Source organism: Lolium rigidum, chromosome 2, assembly GCF_022539505.1.
Source record: "Lolium rigidum isolate FL_2022 chromosome 2, APGP_CSIRO_Lrig_0.1, whole genome shotgun sequence".
NCBI lineage: Eukaryota > Viridiplantae > Streptophyta > Magnoliopsida > Poales > Poaceae > Lolium > Lolium rigidum.
Window position 1 is genome coordinate 182,691,704 of NC_061509.1, and position 19,634 is coordinate 182,711,337.

The 19,634-nt window shown below is 45.7% G+C and overlaps 3 protein-coding genes across 4 annotated transcripts; 1 reads left to right on the forward strand and 2 right to left on the reverse strand.

Moving 5' to 3' along the window:
- Positions 1-194: 194 nt before the first annotated feature.
- On the reverse strand, positions 195-2,987 carry LOC124692681 (TNF receptor-associated factor 2-like). Its single transcript, XM_047226102.1, has 3 exons — positions 2,789-2,987; positions 1,450-2,412; positions 195-651 (listed from the first exon to the last, which is right to left on the reverse strand). Exons 2-3 carry the CDS (start codon positions 2,368-2,370, stop codon positions 493-495), a joined length of 1,080 nt encoding a protein of 359 aa, XP_047082058.1. The 5' UTR covers positions 2,371-2,412; positions 2,789-2,987; the 3' UTR covers positions 195-492.
- Positions 2,988-3,261: 274 nt separating this feature from the next.
- On the forward strand, positions 3,262-7,127 carry LOC124692680 (U1 snRNP-associated protein usp106-like). Of its 2 annotated transcripts, XM_047226100.1 has the most exons (13): positions 3,262-3,408; positions 3,551-3,603; positions 4,148-4,316; positions 4,421-4,484; positions 4,639-4,718; positions 4,835-4,994; positions 5,088-5,149; positions 5,316-5,375; positions 5,550-5,608; positions 5,914-5,995; positions 6,173-6,222; positions 6,328-6,570; positions 6,894-7,127. In XM_047226100.1, exons 1-13 carry the CDS (start codon positions 3,262-3,264, stop codon positions 6,919-6,921), a joined length of 1,257 nt encoding a protein of 418 aa, XP_047082056.1. In that variant the 3' UTR covers positions 6,922-7,127. The 2 variants fall into 2 exon arrangements, with proteins under 2 accessions (XP_047082056.1, XP_047082057.1); XM_047226101.1 differs by lacking the exons at positions 6,173-6,222; positions 6,328-6,570; positions 6,894-7,127 and adding an exon at positions 5,731-5,776 and having other exon boundaries at positions 5,914-5,996.
- Positions 7,128-9,643: 2,516 nt separating this feature from the next.
- LOC124690359 lies at positions 9,644-12,795 on the reverse strand. Its single transcript, XM_047223749.1, has 5 exons — positions 12,641-12,795; positions 12,225-12,258; positions 10,107-11,655; positions 9,911-10,004; positions 9,644-9,808 (listed from the first exon to the last, which is right to left on the reverse strand). The coding sequence occupies exons 1-5, from the start codon at positions 12,793-12,795 to the stop codon at positions 9,775-9,777; spliced, it is 1,866 nt and encodes a 621-aa protein (XP_047079705.1). The 3' UTR covers positions 9,644-9,774.
- Positions 12,796-19,634: the final 6,839 nt, after the last annotated feature.

Sequence of the window (19,634 nt, forward strand, 5' to 3'; positions counted from 1 at the left end):
ATGTGGAGGCTTCTTGCACCATAACCTGAAAGCTTCATCGAAGAGTCAAGACAGTAATGCTATTGCAGCCTACAATCTTGAAGACAGTCAAATACAGTTGAAACGACCAAAAAGGTCCACCTACCACACCAAACGCTTCTAAATGTGTTGACTGTCAAGAAGGAGAAGAATTACTCCTGCAAAGTAGCATATCATTGTGAATAGGCCAACCTAGGTCCAAACCAATGAAAAAGAGAGGGCAGATGATCCTAATCCATCTCATCCCTGTAAATCCATGTACTTTCTCTGTTATATAAGTGACAAAACAAAAATTACATCAAATTATCAACTGACCTAAAAAAGAAGCTGACTTTTCTACACCCTATTTTTGTACATGGACAACGAACAACAGGATGGTAGACCTTATGGTAATGCTATCGATTATTTACATATACTATAAAGTGCGCCACCTGGTTTCCCGTAAAGGCTGCAATGATGAGTTCATGACAACAATCATTTCCGTGACCTGAGATCATTCTCAAGTTTTTTCATCTTTGTCTCTTGCGCTTTGAGATCCTTTTCAAGTTTATTGATCTTCGATTCTTGTTCTTTTGTTACCAGAGTGAGGGTCCTGACATCTAAAGCCCCAGAGAGTTCATTCAATGACTGGACCTGCAATAAGGTTGAGAAGAAGAATTAAGCCGGATTTACTTTCCGAAATGTTTATGAATGATACACATGTCCCATTGAAAACTAGTCACCATTTCTATTCACTACTCAGAATCAACTAATTATTATAATTGCAAGTGCAACAATTACAATTCGGGGTAGAAAATATTATCCACTCTTTGTAATGTTAGATAATAGTGAAATACGATGTATAGAAGGTATGTTTTAGACACTGAATTCATTATATATGGTACAAGTACAAACTGGTTGGTTAGTTTTGACACAAAAACCGAGGAAAATACATTGGGTATAATCGTGTAAGGGCTCTGCAAACAATCCACTTTTTTTTTTCGAGAATACAAAACAGTCCACTTGTGATATTGCTTTCTATCTGAGGTCTTGATGAAATAAGTTGCAGTTTGAGTTTAGCGGCTGTTGGCAACTTGGCATTCCCTGGCTGTTGGGTACTCTTAAGAACCTGAAACTAAACTTGGGTGGAACTCATGAACTAGTGAATTTTGTGGAAGTTAACCCAATTCAATAGTCTTGTCTAAGTTATTCCAGCACGTAATACTAGAGCAGGGGGCATAAAATTGCCTTATAACAGATTATTTGTACTCATTCAAAAGTTCTAAGCTGCTGAGTTAAATAACTTTAGTTGTTTCTCATGTTAGATTATGCACTGGGAAACACAGAAACAAATTGAGAAATGACTTTGCATTATATCTTGATATGGTCACCTCAGTCAAAGATTGCTTGAAAGGGTCAATAATAGATCATATCATTCTAATGAGTACTAACCTTCTCAAGGAGTTGCAACCGTTGATCCATATCATTAACAGAAGCGCCCTGTCTTGTAATCACGTGGACGACATACATCAGGTGGGTTTGCAGAAACCCCGAACAATGCCTATCAAGAGAACACTGTGCAAAGGCTGTTTCACAGCCAACTCCATAAAACGGGCAGTTGATAAGCTTCATAGGGCAGACTGTTTCACAATGTTTGTCCATCTTGGACCGCATAACCTGTTGCTCGCACAGCTGCTCACATGGTAGGAGCTTGAAAGGGCAGACAGAGTCATGCTTTTCGATATGAACAGCACAACAAGAAACTGCACATCCATCATTCGTGCAGTTCACAATCCTAAATTTGCATTGACTTTCGTGCTCAGCTAGCTTCTCTGGCATGTCAAATCTCTCAGGGCAATGGAAACTGCATTTCACGTCGGTTTTCCTCAGAATAGTCTCTGTGGTCGCCTTCCTTTCATCCTCGGCCCACACGCTTTCCGTCTCTAACTTTTGCACGAAGTCTTTAATTTTGTTGAGGCGGCTTTCGCTAGAGAAAAAACCAGAGACATGGCTCATCATATTCCTCTTTGAGGTCACAAAATCATCAACCAAGTCTGACAGGAACTCCGTCGGCCAGATGGATGCTTTTGTTAATTGATCTGAACGAGCCTGATGTCCGTCCATAGATTCGGGAATCGGTTCACATCTCTGAATCATGTACCCTGCTAGCTCTGTCTTCATGCCACCAGCAACAGACGATGGGCTCTTGAAGATATCCCCAGTGGTGTTGTCCACTGAAGCTGTGGCCAATGCTTGAAGTAAGAGCTGTGTCATGCTATGTACAACCTCCGTGTCACATAGATCGCACTGAAATTTTAGGACCTTGCCCTCTTCCGTGTCCGCACACTCTTCCGGGTCCGCAAGGTTGTCCATTGGAAATTCAGGTAGTTATGGTTGAATCAGTAGAATGTCATCCTGAAAAATAAAGGGGGTTAGATGGATAAAGAAACAGTTAGTCTGTCATGTTGTAAAGCGATCCTGCAGTATCTGTAATTCTGTATACGATTGCAGCCTACAATCTGTACAGCCAAATTTTATGCGTCGCCATTCAAATCAAATTTTATGCTGTCACCGATGCTCTGTACCACTCTTCAACGACAGAGCGTTTTTCTTTTATTACGAAATTCCAACTACATGCAGAAGTACGGCACAATCAAGCCCCGAATGGACAAAATGTTGAGGCAGTGGTCATCCCACAAGCAATCAGTAGCTGAATTAATATGGCCTTCCGTGGTATTAACGCTACCCTAGCGGACGGATAAATTCGCCTCCGACGGCAACGCCAACTAACCTTGCACAGCCACGGGCGAGGAGTAGGAGGAGGAGGCCTCGAGACTCGAAGAGGATCCACCGGAAATCAGAGGCAGCAGTTCACGAGCCGCCGGGCCAGGAGGGCTCGGCTCGCCGCCGGTAAGGCAACGATCGGCGGGGAGCTTGCGGGGCGTTGAAGAGGCCTGGGAGGAGCGCGCCGCTGCGCCGGGGAGAGAACCGGTCGCAGTACGACTGACGACGTTCTCGCCGCTGGAACTGGGCTCGTTCTCCAGGGCACTGGGCCGGGCCGCGGGCCCGCGGGCCGCATCTGTCTGGACCATTTATCGGATCGGACGGCGGAAAAAAAAAATCCCCACCGTGCTGCATTCCGTCGGCATCCAGGACCTTCCAGAAGACCAGAACCCGTCGTCGCCATCGATTGCGCCACCAGAGCCGAAAACCCTAGCAAGGGAGAGCCCCGCCGCGCCGCGCCGCGCGGGCAGCCAGCCAGCCATGGACGCCGTCCGGAAGCAGCTGGACCAGCTCATGGGCGCCAACCGCAACGGCGACGCCCGGGAGGTCAGCCGCAACTACTACGACCGCGACGTCTGCCGCCGCTTCCTCGCCGGCCTCTGCCCCCACGACCTCTTCCAGCTCACCGTGCGTATATATCCTCTTCCTTCCTTGGAATGCCGATCTTATTCGCAAAAAAAAAAAAAAATAGGAATACCGATCGGGACTTAACTCCGGCTTGCCTCCCCTCCCCTCGCTGATACGTTTGTTTTTTCTTGGTGTTCTGCAGAAGGTGGACATGGGCCCGTGCCCTAAGCTGCATTCGTTGCAGCTGCGTAAGAAGTATCCTGCTTACTCGAATTCCATCTCCGTTTTCTCTGTCTACTAATTTCCCCTTATAAGTAGTTCGCATTGGATATTATTAATCGTCCGAGCTTAGATATTGTGCACGGGTCATGGATCATGCAGTGTGAGCAATATATAATTATTTACATTTTGTACTCGTAGTACAGATTGTGACCGCCATATTTGTCAGAATGAAGCTTGGGAATTTATTTGGATGTCTTGTGGACATAATAATTGATATGTTTTAACAACAGTTGTGCTACAATGTTTCCCCATCAAATAAATCTCCATGCTTCCTGAACTAAGTAAGAAGATGAGGTTTGCTTTATCTATGTTGTTTGTTTAAACTCTGCTCATGCATCGTTGTAGTAAATATTGAGTTAAACAGGGAATTCCTGAGGAATTAGTGATGGTTCTTTAGTTGTGCCACTGAAGCACATAGAGTCTTCTTTTCTTTTCATTGCCATGCACATCTCTATTGTAGTATGTTTGCAGCTGGGTAAAAAGGCTATCTTCTGTTGCTTCCTAAACTAAGTAATAGGTATGAGGAGGCCAAAGCCAAAGGTATGGATAACTATGATCGTGAATTGGAAGAAACCATAGAAAGACTCATAGCTGAGTGTGAGAGAAAGATTCAAAGAGCCCTTCAGCGTTTGGAGGAGGAAGACGCTAAGGCAGCTATTGCAATTTCTGTCACTGAGGTTACAAAGGTACCTCCTGTTAATTAGTTACTCGTTTGGTCCCATTAATACTCTGCTTGATTATTTCATTATGGAAACTAAATTGTTAAATGTAATAAATATTTGCAAACCAGAGTAAAGAAGTAACTGAGCTCTCCAAACAAATTAAGGAGAAGATGAAGGAGATAGACACTTTTGGTAAGTCCTGTGTTGTTATTTTATTAAGGTTATGTCATGTTGACGTGAAAAAAAAATTCCTTCTCACTTCTTGCCTAGTTATTTGTGGTGAAACTTTTCAAGATTCTTTTATTATCAAATTATATGTTTGTAACTTTGCATTTTGCTCATCTAGATCTTGAGGGAAACACTGAGGGCAAAATCCGGGCTACTGAAGAGATCGATAAGCTCAAGGAACATAGGGCCGAAGAGCAGGTATTTCTGGTGCCACTATAAAAAAATTAACACATTGGAGTTGCAATAACTTATTTATATAGCTGACTTTATCTCTGTCCTGCTGCTTGCGTAACAATTTTATTATTATTTTCAAGGCAAAGCTGCTGCTTGAAGCTTTTAATAAGGACCGTGTTTCATTGGTGAATGCTCTCCAAACTGTTACACAATCAACCACACATTCTGCTCTTGCTGCTACTCCAGATGCACGCACACAAGAAATGATTAACGAAAAGCTCAAAAAGGCAGAAGAGCTAGGTGTGTTTCTTTAACCGAGCTTCCTACAGCCTCCTTTGCTTGACTACTACAGCCATTTCTTATATGATTTACATACGACATTTTTTTGAACAGGTGAGAGTGGGATGATTGATGAAGCTCAAAAACTGTTCGATGAAGCAGAAGCTCTTAAGAAGGTTGGCATCTATCTTTAGCGTTTAAATTTATTGGAGCAACTAACAAGAATTTATAGTAGGGCATATGCCCTTAAGGAGCATGTGACTAGAATTGTAGTAGCTTATCCGCTTCAGTTGTCAAAGTACTATTTCATATCTTATGTGTTTTGTGTTGATCTTTAACCAGCTGGGTGCGCGGCCACATCCTGTTCCAGACTCTGCAAAATTGTCGGCTCACGTGCAAACTGTAAGTAGCTCGACTTTTCTGCTGCGACCCACAATAAAAATTCAATCCTCTTAATGGAGACATTTGATTCCATATGTCATAGGACCCTATTCTAGTCAGGAAGCTTAGCAATAACTACACGTTTAGTCGTTTTATTTATATTGATGATTTGGTGCATTTGTGTTCTTTGTTCAGACTGATCAGAAGTTGCGCTTGTGTGACATATGTGGAGCATTTTTGAGCGTGTATGACAGGTAATTTCATCATCTTTGGCTTAACCATGAATTTCCGCCATGGGGTCATGAGTATAGCGGAGTATGGGGTTTCAAGTGTTTCAATTTTTGACAGACGCCTGTGCCTCCCTTTTCACCAGCAGGCTTTTGGGTCCAGTTTTACGAGGATTACTTTTGCAGCTAAAGAATGTGCGTGTTTATTTTATGCATGCTTTTATCCTTGTGGATTGTAGATGCCTTGTAAGGGCATATGGTTACTTACAAACTTCTTGGAAACAACATTGTTATGTATAGTTACAGCCTTGTTAACTTTTTCTTTCAAACAGTGATCGGCGTTTAGCAGATCATTTTGGAGGGAAACTTCATATTGGTTATATGCTAGTACGTGAGAAGTTGTCTGAACTGCAGGTTAGTTTTCACTTTTCAGAATAATCTTTTGAGTGAAGCTTATTCCTGTAGAGTCATGTGTTAGTTCCAGATTTTGCTAACATGCCTTGATTATGCACTTCCTGTGTTAGTACCTGAAATGGCTTGTTTATTTGGGGATTAAGATTGGAATTTTGCTTCTGTCCTTTTTGTAAGCAGGAAGAAAAAAACAAAAGGCGCAAGGTGGACCGAACTGAATATGACAGAAGGTATTGTTATGCTTCCTAACTTAAAAGTACCCTAATAGTGCAACATTATATTATTAATTATCTTGCTAAAAATCATGTTGGAATGATGTCTTCTGCAACAACTAGATCCAGGGAAAGGAGCACCGAACGTGATAGAGCATCAAGCAGGGACCGTCATAGAGGAGAGCGTGGCAGCAGCAGTGGCAGGGATTATGACCGTAGAATTAGCCATGATCGCTACCATGACCGAGAAAGTAGATATGACAGGGAAAAGGACAAGGAATCAGGGAGATCTCGTAGCTATGATTCAAGGAGTCATAGAAGGTCACGTTCCCCTAGGGATAGTTCTAGAGACTATGATCGGCATGGGTACGCTCGCATTTATTCTATTCCTTGCTTGCTATCTTAAGAAGAAAATTTTGAACCAAAAGAAGACAACTAAACCCACAAGGTTCTGTGTGAAACTTAAATTACTAAGGAAAAATATTTGTTCTTATTACTTGGTGTGTATAAGCTTTTAGATTTATTCCTGTAAAGTTCACTATCAATCTCTAGCATGTGAATATGACTTCATTGCATTGATAACCTGCATCATTGTACGATCTTGAACTAGTGGAGCGGATACTTTGCTTGCTGCAGCACTCATGATTCTCATGAAAATGCATCTGACCTGATTTCGGTGTTCTCTACAGGCGTCATGACCGTCGAGATCGGCACTAGGTGCAGGCTTGTTTCATTAGATTTTCGGAGGGTTCTGCAATGCAGTCAATGATGCTCTCATCATTGAACTAGACAGTAAAAAGACCAGCTTGCGAGTGGAGGGTGAGGCACCTGGCATTTCTATCCTGGTTATATATGTGCATCTTCCTTTACCCCAAACTAATGAACATGACCTGGTGTAACATATATATTCTGTTATGGTGTTAGCCGGTGTTGTTCTTATGTGTGCATGAGAAGTGCGTTATTTCTCAGTTGCTCTCCAATTGCCAAAGCACGTCAGTTGCTTTCCTGAGTGTTTCTTCGTATGTTTTTGCGTGAGCAGGTTATGGAAGTGCCATATTGTACTTACGCATCTGATTGATGAATGCATTAACGTAAGGTGACAATCCTTGAAAATTTTGTAACACCTCCTACATCCAGATTTCCTCCTAGGAAATACTACACCTGCATCTGAAGGAGTAGTACAGTTGAGATAATTTCAGCCGGGTTGATCTGATTTGTGAATAAGTATACGCCACCATATGTAATCATGAGGAACCCTTGAATGCTGGTGTAGCAATACTACGTACTGGCCCTACTGGTGCTGTAATGATCTTTTGTCCGAGGGAGGCTTGGGTGAATTAGACGTATATCCTTGAAGATTCAGAGTTGCGAGTATTGGAACCTAGACATTTGTTATAGGCTCATCGCTCGTGAAAACCTAAAGGTTAAGAACATTTTTAGGTTTGACTGTCAAGTAACCAATGTTTAGAACACCTGATTGATATTAATAAACCGATCAAAAGAAGATATGTAATACACTAAGAGGTAGTTTGGTATCCATCATTTGATCCGGGAATTCATTTTGAAATTCCATAGGTGAGCTGTTTGGTTGCCACAGAATTGGGCCATCATTTTATTTAGGGAAATGATTGGATTTCCCCGGGGGATGCAGCGCTCTCATCCTCTGGGTGTGTGCCCTCTGATCTCTCCACGTCCGGACGCTCTCCTCCGTTCGTTTTCTTAACCACGTGGGTAGGGACCACCTTCTGGTATCTTATCTTCTCTTTTTTTCAAGCTTCACATGCGGGATGGAGGCTCTGTCGACGCCGGTGCTCCACCGGCCGAACCTTCCTCCTGGAGACGGAGCCAAGTCTCTTGAGCGCGTCCCCCGCGCGCTCTCCGCCGGGACTCCGCACGCCGCCGCGAGGTGCGCCAATGGCGCCGCCGCGAGTTCCAGCATGCATCCCCTCCCCTATCACCTCTCCCCTTCGCAAGCCCTTGAGGCGCGCAACAGCAGCAAGGCGGGGCTCCGTCCAGGCGCCATTGAGCTCGTCCCCTCCCTCTCGCGCGAGGTCGTCGCCGCTGCAAACCAGCCATGGGCTCCACCTGCACTGCACACCTCAACCTATGGCGGGCCGCCACCGCGACCGGCGTCGCCCACCTCGCCACCGCAAGCCATGGCCGGCTGCAGCGCGTCGATCTCAGCGAATAGGAGAGCGAAAGGGCCGCCTCAATCTCGGGCTCCTCTGCTTCGTCTCGCGCACCCTCGCACTAGAGCCCGCGGGGTGCGCCTCTGCCTGCTCGTCTTGGAGCTCTTTGCTGCCCCCGGGAACCACCTACGACGCTCCCAGGCGAAGGTGTTGCTAGTGCTACATGTGTTTGTTATGCTGCGGAGTTGCTACCGGTAAAGGCCGGCTTTGCTAGCTTAGGCCTCTGGCGTTGCTGTCAGAGGAGGTCGGCGTTGCTACCTTTGGCGTCTGGCAGTGCTACCAGCGGAGGGTGGATTTGCTACCTTAGGTGTTTGATGGTGCTACCGACGGTTCTGGGGCTGCTACCTTAGGCACATGGAGTTGCTGCAACCTTTTTGGCGGCGCTGCTGCAGGCGAGGTCTCCTTCATTGTCTCTGCAGGGCGAACCTACTAGTTTTGCTACCGGCGTTACGCATTTTTGATACAATATAGACCTTGTAAAAAATGTTGTGATACTATTTTATTTTTGCTCTAATTGTTTTGTTGTTTTGCTACTTTAATATAGAAATTGTGCTACTTGTTCTTCGGCGAGGGTCTCCGGCGAGGTCTTTGTCAATATTTTTCGATGATATTGGGTTTTGCTACATTAGCATTTTTCTGCTACAATAGCACACTTTTCTTGCTACGAGCTCTCCGGCGAGGTCTCCGGCGAGCTCAGCCTTTTTATTGGATTTCGTGACTGAACCGTTTTTTACTACAATGTAGCAAAAGCGGGTTTTTTTTTGCTGTCGGGAAGTGTTTTTTTGCTACATTCAGCAAAAGCAGATCTGACCGTCCAAGATGGCGATCCGACGGCTGGCGACCCGGGGGCTGGGAAATCAGATCCCCCGGGGGACGCCCAACAGTTTCCTTTCATTTAGGAAATCCAGCAAAATGATGTCATGTGTAAACACAATTCCGAGCTGAAACCTGTCATTCACGTTTCTCCATGGAAGCCATTTACAAATTCAATATTGAATTCTACTGTCATTTACAATTCCTGTGGCAACCAAACAAGTGTCCATTTCTGGAATTACAATGTAAATGAAATGAATACATGTATTCATTTCAGCATATTTCCAAAGAAACTGAATGCTACTCTTTCTACATGTAAAGATATGCCTTCACTGGAACATTATTCATTTCAAAATGCTACAAATGAAATAAAAGCCTGGCTTCCAAACGACTTCTTATAGTTTCTATTTAAACCAACATATTTCCAAAGAAACTGATGGTCATAATGTCTCGAGGCGACATGTATAATGTATTTGGACACCAACTAATTACAGGCTAGCAGGTTAGAATGTGCGCAAACGAGTCATCAAGTCCCTATAGTTCACCTGCAGATCGTGGTCCGGTGCTGCTAGCTCATTAGCCTCTTAACTCTGTCAATGCAACTGCAAGAACACAAGGTATTACATTTTGTTATTTGTGTACTTTCATCTCTGAAAGAGTTAAAAATAATGTATGTGCAAGGGAGGTGCAGTAAAGGAGAAAACCTTCTCGTCAAATTGGGCAAGAGGCATTCCATGGCGTCAACTAGAATGTCACGCTTCATGTTTTTCTCAGCTACATTCAGGGATTCTCTTGTGCCTAGAAAAGGGAAACAATAAACCAATAAACTTATACTCGGCATACTGAGAGAAGAGTCATACAATGGGGAACAGACAAGTGACGATGATATTACCAACGTACCTCCTGGACTTTCTAAACCAAGCCCCCTCCAAGATGATGTTTTGTGTGCTTCCAGTTCGCCATCCTCTGAAATCAACCATCTATCCAAAATTTGTCCAATGATCATGTGGGCAGCTGTTGAAGTTCCGTCACAGATCTTGGAGAGATCCTTTGAGCGGATTGACCTCGTCCAATGATCCGTATCAACAGCCGTCTCTAAGGCAATGCCGTCCTTGTAATAATGAGTGGCTCTGGAGTTTTTGGTCTTTTCACATGGTTTCCTGACATCCTTCTCTACTTTTGAATCTGAAGGTTCAGCTTCTGGAACATGATGTGTAGCTCCTCTAGATTCACTAGAACAACAGTTGTCCATATCAGCAGCTTTTGGTGTATCCTTTGAAGAACAAGGCTCATCCATATGTTGCTCAGAGTTGCAGTTGAAATAGTTGGTCTCAGGGAATATGAAATCATTATCCTCACCGCAGTTGACATTCCCTAAGCTCATCAACCCATCATCATCTGAGCAGTCTTCTGCATCATCATATGCTAAAGCTCTCAGTTGACTGCTTACAACCAAAACAGCATCTACTTCTGCATACTTCCCTTGTTTACTGAGGTCAACACTTTTACACCCAGAACCCCGATTTATAAAAGCTATGGCTTGAAGGGCCTCACCTGGCAAATCACCTTCGTCACATTCAAACAAGCATTCCATCAAGTACCTCCTCAAAGCTACTCTAAATTGCATCTTTCGAAACTTAGAATCTGGATCCAGTATGGGATGCAGCAATTTCAGGTCATCATGCTTGACGTTTGGAAGCGACCAAAGAGCATTCAGGACATCATTTTGCAAAGATGCTGTTTCTTTTGGAAAGGGAAAGAACTCTAGTTGTGAAATACCCATGGATCTCGACTTCTGCTTCCAGTATAGGTTTATTACTGACATTGCCTTGGCTAGTCTCTTAGGCAAGTAACCTTCATCAAGCTGCTTTATTGTCATTTTGCATCTTTTCTTCACCATTTCAATGAGATGCCCTCTACTGGAGGACCGAGGAACATGTCCGAATTTTGGCAGACATGTTTTTCCTATGAGTTTCCTATTCACTGCGACAAGAGCTTGGTCAGGAATCCCATCAAGTCTATCCAAAGCTTGGTTCATAGATGACAAAAGTAGTGTCGACACAGGTGTGACAAGGCTCAATGAATCAGATTGGTAGCTGCAATGATTTCTCAAAACTTTGGACAGTTGAGACATGACATCATCTTCATTATCCAACTTGGCTAAGTAACATGGAAGATGGTCTGTTACTATTTGACTTAATATCGGTCTACTCTTAAGGAAACTACACTTTGTGTTGCTTATGATACTAGCCACTGATTGAAGTGCTTCATTGCTTAACTTATTGATTGTCCTATGCATAATATTCAAACTTTCTGGGCACAGTGACCCATCTTCACCTCTTGGTAAGTTCAGAAGCCTGAGACCATCCTGAACTAAGTGATGTTTGTAGCCATCGCTCTTTAGAGTAAAACTTTTTGCAACACTAGCTTTCACTTTTTCACAAGACACCTGAAAGAAAGGTTCTTAATTAAATCCATATGTATTTCATGGAAGCATGAATTCAACAACTGAACTAATGCAGAAGAAGTTGCTACTGTGAAACTATGTCAACATGTTTGTATTTGTCGTTTTATGGTAAGTAAATAAATAAAAGAACAACGCTGGTGAAATTTTGCCAGACTAACTAGAATGTAACCATGTACAGAAATCCAGAACAATATGGTACAGATCGCAGATATGCCACATACAAGCGATTCCAGCTAGACAACAACAGAGCATTCTTTACCTCTGTTCTAATCATTCCCATTTTAAAAATCAGCTAACTGAATATACATATGAGTTGTGTAGTAAGATCCATACGAAGCTAAGTTTCTCATTTGATTACGTTGCATATTAAATGTTCTCCTGTAACTTCTATAGCCCTAGAAATGAATATCAATGACATGTTCTTTTCGACAACTAATATCCATGGCATGTTTCATTTACATCAGTATGTGTCCATGTTTGCCCCAACAGATAAAAGATATAGAACCTATAATGTAGAATCCGTTGTTTTTCTTACAAGACCAGTGGCTTACTTCTTCATTCCTTATATCTGATTCAGCCAAGTACCTGTATAAGCAGAAAAAGCTACCAATTAGACCTTTCCTGTCACTACATTGTTAGCGCAAAAAAAAAAAACAGGCATGTATCCAGTTTGGTGGAGATAATTTTTCAGAAACAAAGGCCATAGGCCCGCGATATTTTGAAAATGGCATTACCTAGCTGCATCATATTTAAGCTTAGAAAAACGAAACTATCTAGAGACAAATACTTCCCTAAACCTTGGAAGCAACAAACATAATTTCTTTTTGATTGCATGATACAGTGGTGGACGAAGAAACGACCAGGAGCACACGGCATTACACTTATCAGCGTCTTTGTCGCCTTAAGCAATCTCCAGAAAAAGATAAGAATTGATATGGCAATGAATAAGGAACTGATGCGCACTTACGCATCCGCCAAGAACTTGGGTCGCTTGAGACGCTTGCTGCAGCTATCCGGTGCGTGAATCATCGACTCCAACCACCTCCGTTTCTTGTCAGCCAGGGCCTCCTGCCTCCGAACAAGCGACCACAACCTCTTCCCATCCTTGACGGAGAAGTCCATCGCCACCACCGCCTGCGCTTCCTCGCCCTTCCCGGCTTCGTCCCCCGCTCGTCGGACGCTGCTTCCGCCTCGCTGCTGCGCGCTGCTGGTCGCCCGTAGCAACGGACGGCGACGCGCCCGCACGTCTCTCATGCCGCTCAGAGGCCGGTGGCTACTCCGGCAGGCACCGCCGCGCGGATGCGTCCCGCCCTTGCCCCAGCGCGCCGGCGTCGGAGCGGCGGCTGCTGTCCCGATTCAGTTTGCCGATTGGAGAATGGCAGTCGGATGGGCTTCTTCCGGGGGAGAAAGCTAGATGGGCCTTGGAGCTCAGTGCGAGCTAACTACTCCCTCCGTTTCCACGAAAAATGTACTACGGAGTACCTCCGTTTTTAAAGACTAAGACACGAGCACCTATTTTAAGACAAACTTAAATCATATTATAATTTTCGTCCAACTTTTTTAGGACCGTTTTGCCCTCCCACCGCAGTACATAATACTCATAATGCCACCGTCTAGGTACCGGTTCGCTTCTCCTTTTTCTTTCCACACGACTGAATTTCTCCTCCGGACGGCGCCGACCTGGATGGAGGCGGCGGGCGAGGTAGATCCTGGAAACGGTCAGGGCAATCAGTGATGCACAGAGTCGATGGAGGAGGGCGGCCGCGCCCTAGCGTGTGCTGGGAAACGAGGAGCGGCGGGGATGGGGGATGAGCGACGGCGGCTGGCCGGTAGTGGATAGAATGGACCGGGGATAGAGAGCTGAGCAAGCGAATTGAGAGGGGAGGGAGGCGTCGGGGTAGCCGACCTACCCTCCTCTGTCTTCCACAAATTCGGAGAGGCACCTTCTCCCAGGCTCGATGGAGTGGCAGTACTGGGGCGACGTGCCTGCCAGCGTGAAGGAGATCGGGGAAGACGGCGGATAGCCGGGAAGAAGGCGGATGGCCAGGAGTAGTCGCGCGTGGCCAGGATGCGTCGTCTTCGACGTCGGCTGGCGAAGGATGCACTGAGATTTGCTGGGCGACGCGATTTGGGGCTCGAGCGGGCATATTTGGGCTCGGATTGAAGAATCGTGAGGCCGTGCTACTTTTTTCACCAGATCCGGGCAGCCCCGTCGAATCAGCCACGAGCGGGCATATTTGGGCTCGGATTGAAGAACCGTGAGGAGGCCGAGCTTATTTTGTCACCAGATCTGGGCAGCTCCATCGAATCAGCCACGACAGTGGGTCATGGGAGCGGATGGAGATGGTTGTGGAGGATTTGGGGAGGCGCCAAGAAGGTTGATGTAGAAGTGTCCGCAGGCAAGGTGGAGGTACATGATTTGGTCGAATTGAGAGAGAAATACGGCGACACAATTTGGGGTATTTCCCCATTGTCGTCAGGGGTGAGGAGAATGGAGGCTGTTGAGGGGAAAATGAGGATGAGCTAGCAACTACCAGCGACAGAACTGAGGGGATGAAAAGCACGATAGGAGTGGGCGAGTGGCGGTTTATGTTTTCGTTACTGAATTTGCTGCTTGCCTGCTTGGGATGTTGCTGCTGGTGTTTTCCTGTTTTTTTTTTTTTTTTTTTTTGCTAGGTGTGTTGTTCTTCTAGGAAAATAACTTCTCTTTCCCAAAAAAAAGGAAAATTAACTTCTCCAAGAAAAAAAATTAATATGCTACTTTCATGCGCTGATTCAGTGCTTGAAAGGAATATACGAGTAGAGAAAATTAGAGTAGCAGAGAGTGTGTTTCTATTCCGTTGAGAGAGAGCGAGAGAGAGAAATAATAAAAATACTATATGTATTGTTTATTTTAGAGAATGAGATATGAGGCCATTGAAGTCCACCGAAAAAAGTACACGCCTTTTGAAGTGCGTAAAGTACAGCTTTATCAAGTTTGTGCAAGAATTGTTGAAAGAGCTCTTTTTTTGCAACCATAGATTTCATTTTAGATTGTAAATCACAAACTGAACGAAGGGTCAAACTAGGACCACCGTCTTCATTTGTTTTCTAAGACTCGGACATTTATCTAGGACACTTATTAATACATATATGATATTATCACTCATTCAAGTTACTTTTCAAATCTAGGGGTGTGATCGACATTATACACACACTATCATGGATGGGCTACAAACTCACGTGCATATCATGGTTATCGGCGCCACCAACCACCGCAAGTGCTTGGACTTGACAATTTACTTCCTTCGATGGTGAGATAACGGCTTGCCCCATTGCCCGACGAGATAGATCCAACTCAGGATGTGAAGAAGTCGCCGTCGGTCGGTAGTAGGTAGTGGCCACGTCGGCTAGAGACACTGGTTGTAGTCGGCTAGAAGTTTCCGCCGACCAATAGTGGCTGCCGGAGATAAGGGCATCACCTGTAACTATACAGGCACTAGCCATCGTAGGAGATACAGTCGGCACCAGGGTTACAAGAGGTAATCAATAATAATAAAGTCAACCCGTAGCAACGCACGGGTATTTTTGCTAGTCATACTATAAATTCGGAAATCCGTTTTGGCTCCCGGGACTAAATGATCCCGATATGTGGACCAATCAGCTCTCCTGTGCGTCAACTTTTGTCAGTGTATTTGCTTATGTATTTCCTGTGCACCCTTCTTTTTGAATAGTGCTTGGACTCAGTTGAGCAGGCATAATCAATGCGTGCAGTTCCCCTGCCCCATTTTCCTTTCCGTTTGCCCTTCCTAGTTCCTAGACTCAACCTCGTCTTCCACCACTCCAGCCTATCTTCTTCTCCGCTATGGCTGCTCCGACGAACGGAGTGGACGAGAGTCGAGGCCCGGATCTGTTTTAAGTACGCAAGCAACATGCTCCTATGCTCAGATGAAGCACCGATATGGCGTTGAATAAATTTGATTTATGTGTGGAATTTAGGCCCTTATATGAGACAGTCCAGCCTCAGGCCATGTTGATGGTGCAGCGGTGAAGGATTCCAGGTGAGTCTCTGGTGCGTGTTTTCTCAGGTCTACGGAGTACGGACCCTTTGGAGACAGCGGCGGCTCGTATTTGTTGCTGATCCTCGATCTGGTTCTTTCTTGTTTTTCTGCTAGTTGATCCTCCCTGTTTTCTTGGTCATCGGTTTGATTACTCAAATTGTCCTCCCGTGGCGGCGACCCTTTCTTCCTCCTGGACTCTGATGGGGTTAGTTGAGGCCCCGGCATTCTCGCCAAGCTGATCAACCGGTGGAAGCCTGTGCTTCAGTTCGTGAACGAAGAGTCAAGTCCAACACCGGTTGGCGCAGCGTTGGGTTCATGGCTTCACGCATTGCTTCACCACTCTAACTCCTCCGTTCATGCATTGCTTATTAACCGAGAGAGAGATGCACATCAATGAAAATACCTGTACTGTTGGTACATGTTTCCCTATCTTCACCTTTCCCGTTTGTGCCAGTTTAGGTTCGAATTTATTAGCATACGTATCTCTGAACCGTACTTGTCTATCAATACCTGACCCTCTTTTTTACCTGCATTTTCTGCGCGTCTTCAAGAAAAAGGTAGTCATGCCACACACGGATGCCCAGGCAACATAATTGGTCCAGCAAAGCAGGTGCATCCGGTCCCGGGAGCCAAAACTGCATGCCCCTATAAATTAAGCAAAAAAATCTTGATTATATTATATGTAATTATTATTGTTGGATTTGTATTTTTTTTCGAGGGTACGCCAATAGCGTACCAAATCTTTATAGAAGAAAGAAATATTGTTTACAAGAACCGACGCCAAGATGCGAACATCTGAGCCGGCAACTCCACACAACTCACACCTAAGCCTACTCTCGCGGCATCCAATCTCCAGCTCCTCTCCTAGCAAGCTTCCACAGCGCGAACTCCTCCTTGATCCGGGTCACCAATTGTTGCACATTGCATTGCTGCCTCTCCTCATTGAACACTCGAGCATTCCGTTGCTTCCAAAGCATCCACGCGGTTAACATGACTAGAGCGTCGAACCCCTTCCTATCTCTCCTGTGCACCAGCCTCCTAGCAGAATCCCACCAGGTCTCTAAGGTGCTGTCCCGGTTTGGCTCCACAATGTTAAGCCCCGCAGCAAGTAAGCACTCAAACCAAGTCTGTCTCGCGAAAGGGCAACGCATCAGGATGTGGTCGACCGTGTCTTGATCTTGTAGACATGTGAAGCACACTGACCCCTGCTCCTGCAGCCCGTGCCTCTGTCGCCTATCCGAGGTCCACAAACGGTATCTCAACGCCAACCAACAGAAGATCTTACACTTGGCCGGGGCGAACGATTTCCAAATTGCCTGATGCAGACCAAACTCCAGGCCTCCCTGACAGAGCAAGTGATAGGTGTCCTTAGCAGAATAAACACCGTTCGCTGCTCCGATCCAGGCAAACTCATCCTCTTCCTGTGGCCTCCTTGGCACCAGGTCAATTTCCTCCCATAACTTGACGCATTGCGCCCATGCCTCGAGCGAGAGGTCAGCGCCGAAATTTGTTAGCCACGCATTGTCCAGTAGAGCATGTGATACCCGTATGCTGTTCCTCCTTCTAGGCAGCACCGCATTCGTGACAAGCGGCGCAATGTCCTCCGCGCACCGCCCATTGATCCATCTGTCCAGCCAAAAGAACACCTTCTCTCCCGATCCAACCGAAATCTTTGCTAAACTTCTGAACACTTCAATCGCTCCCCTGTCAGACGTGAGCTTTAACCCCTGCCAAGGTCTACTCGGATCGGTCCTTTGCAGCCACTCCCAATGGGCTCTCAGGGCCAGCCCCTGCAGCGTTAGGTCTTTCACTCCGAGACCGCCCAGCCGAGTCGGCTTGCAAACGTTCTCCCACGCAACCAGGCAACGCCCTCTAGTATTTTGCTTGCGTCCTACCCAGAAGAAACTCCTGATATGCTTCATCACTTCTTCAATGATCCACACCGGTGGGTTGTCCACCAGCACATGGTGCACTGGTCTCGCCAACATAACCATCTTGACAAGCGTTAACCTCCCAGCTCTGTCGATCATGCCCCTCTGCCAGGCCGGCACAATCCGCACCACCGCGTCTAGCATCGGTTGCCACTGCGCTCGAGTTAGAGGCCTCAACGCCAATTGGAGTCCCAAGTACTTGATCGGAAACTCCACGCATTGACAACCCAACACTTCACGGGTGCGCACTTTATCCTCCTCCTCTCCTCTGATCAAGGTCGCTGAAGTTTTCCTGTAGTTCACTTGTAGCCCAGAAGCCTCTCCAAAGATGTACAGCAGCTCCTTGATCGCCTGCAACTCATGAATGTGGGGGCGGAAGAACAGGACTACATCGTCCGCATATATCGAAATCCTTTGCATCGCCGACACATTCGCTAAATTGCTAAGCAGTTCCTGTTCCACCGCTTTCTGCATCAAGCAAGTCAGCACTTGCATACCCAGCACAAACAACATTGGAGACGTCGGGTCTCCTTGCCTTAAACCTCGCATGTGCTGCAATCTTCTGCCTGGGACTCCGTTGACTGTCACGCTGGTATTGGCTGTATAAAGGAGTAGCGCGATCCATTTGGTAAAAAGCGGCCCAAAGCCCATCGCGCGAAGCACCTCATGAAGGAATCCCCAAGACATTGTATCAAATGCTCGTGTGAGATCAAGTTTGAGCAAAACTCCTGTCTGCCTCCTCTGGTTGATCTTCCTCGCAACCTGTCGCACCAGCAAGAAATTATCGTGCAGACATCTACCTCCGACAAAAGCGGACTGGTTAGCGCTAACCACCTCACTCAATCTGCTCCTAAGCCGGTTCGCCACTAATTTGGAGAACAATTTAGCAAAACTGTGTACCAAACTAATAGGCCTGAAATCTCCAATTTCCATCGCATCTTTCTTGGGAATCAGCGTGATAAGTACCCTGTTCAACCTCGTGAACCCCCTGCCATCTCCAACACCCAGCTTCCAAACACATGCCATGATATCCGTTTTGATCACCGGCCATGCCCGCTGATAGAATGCTCCTATGAACCCGTCTGGCCCCGGCGCACGGTCCCCTGGCATCTCCTTGATAGTCTCCCACACCTCCCTTTCCGTGAAAAGCGTCTCCAGCTCCCGCAGGTCTACCTGCTGGATGCCGACCGCGTGCAAGTCAATCATAAAAGGCCTGATCCGAGTCGCGTCCAGCAGATTTTCGTACGCCTCCGCGAACACCTCAACCTTCCTCTCCTGATCAGTGATCATCTCGTCCCCCACTTTAATCGCGGGTATGAAGTTCTTGCATCGTCTACCGTTCGCAACCGCGTGGAACAGCCTCGTATTTGCGTCCCCATCCTTCAGCCATCGGATCCACGATCGCTGCCTCGCCATCGTGCGCTCCAGAGATGATAAACCCAGCACCATGAGCTTCAGATTCCTTCGCAGCCAACGCTCCCCCTCGGAGAGATCTTGTAACATCCCAAGTTTCAACAATAATAAACAACAAAGACAAATTCCCCAAACTCAAAATTTGCAATTAACAAAAACTTTTTCTATGCATATAGTGCCACATATAGATTCATGCATTTGAGTGATTTTCTTTTGTGCAATTGCCATGATGAGTGTTAGTATGCTTATCAATTGCTATTTGAACCCTAACAAAGATCATCAAACCCTAGTTTGAAGGGAAATGAAGAAAATGGGAAAACCCCTATTTCACTTACATACACATTATGCCAAAATGCAATTCTTCACCCTAGGCCATAATTGCTTGCCCCCTTGCTTGTAAAATACTTCAATATGATAAACTAACACAATTGCATCATTGGATCAAGAATCAAACACAAGGAAATCAAAATTTCTACATACATATGATAATGGTCATATGGCCCAAAAATATTTTCTTCACTACTTTACCCCTCTGGTTTTCTCAATTCTTAAACTAAACTTGGTCAACCAAAGCCAT

What these genes read in the sequence shown, in the direction of transcription:
- LOC124692681 (XM_047226102.1), bottom strand. Translation starts at nt 2,370, where the DNA reads ATGGACAACCTTGCGGACCCGGAAGAGTGTGCGGACACGGAAGAGGGC. An exon ending in GGTTGCAACTCCTTGAGAAG is followed by an intron (nt 652 to 1,449) that starts GTTAGTACTCAT and finishes ACCTTATTGCAG; the next exon opens with GTCCAGTCATTGAATGAACT.
- LOC124692680 (XM_047226100.1), top strand. Translation starts at nt 3,262, where the DNA reads ATGGACGCCGTCCGGAAGCAGCTGGACCAGCTCATGGGCGCCAACCGC. An exon ending in ACGACCTCTTCCAGCTCACC is followed by an intron (nt 3,409 to 3,550) that starts GTGCGTATATAT and finishes GGTGTTCTGCAG; the next exon opens with AAGGTGGACATGGGCCCGTG. An exon ending in TTTTTGAGCGTGTATGACAG is followed by an intron (nt 5,609 to 5,913) that starts GTAATTTCATCA and finishes TCTTTCAAACAG; the next exon opens with TGATCGGCGTTTAGCAGATC.
- LOC124690359 (XM_047223749.1), bottom strand. Translation starts at nt 12,795, where the DNA reads ATGGACTTCTCCGTCAAGGATGGGAAGAGGTTGTGGTCGCTTGTTCGG. An exon ending in CAGATATAAGGAATGAAGAA is followed by an intron (nt 11,656 to 12,224) that starts GTAAGCCACTGG and finishes CCTTTCTTTCAG; the next exon opens with GTGTCTTGTGAAAAAGTGAA. An exon ending in TTGCCCAATTTGACGAGAAG is followed by an intron (nt 9,809 to 9,910) that starts GTTTTCTCCTTT and finishes GTGTTCTTGCAG; the next exon opens with TTGCATTGACAGAGTTAAGA.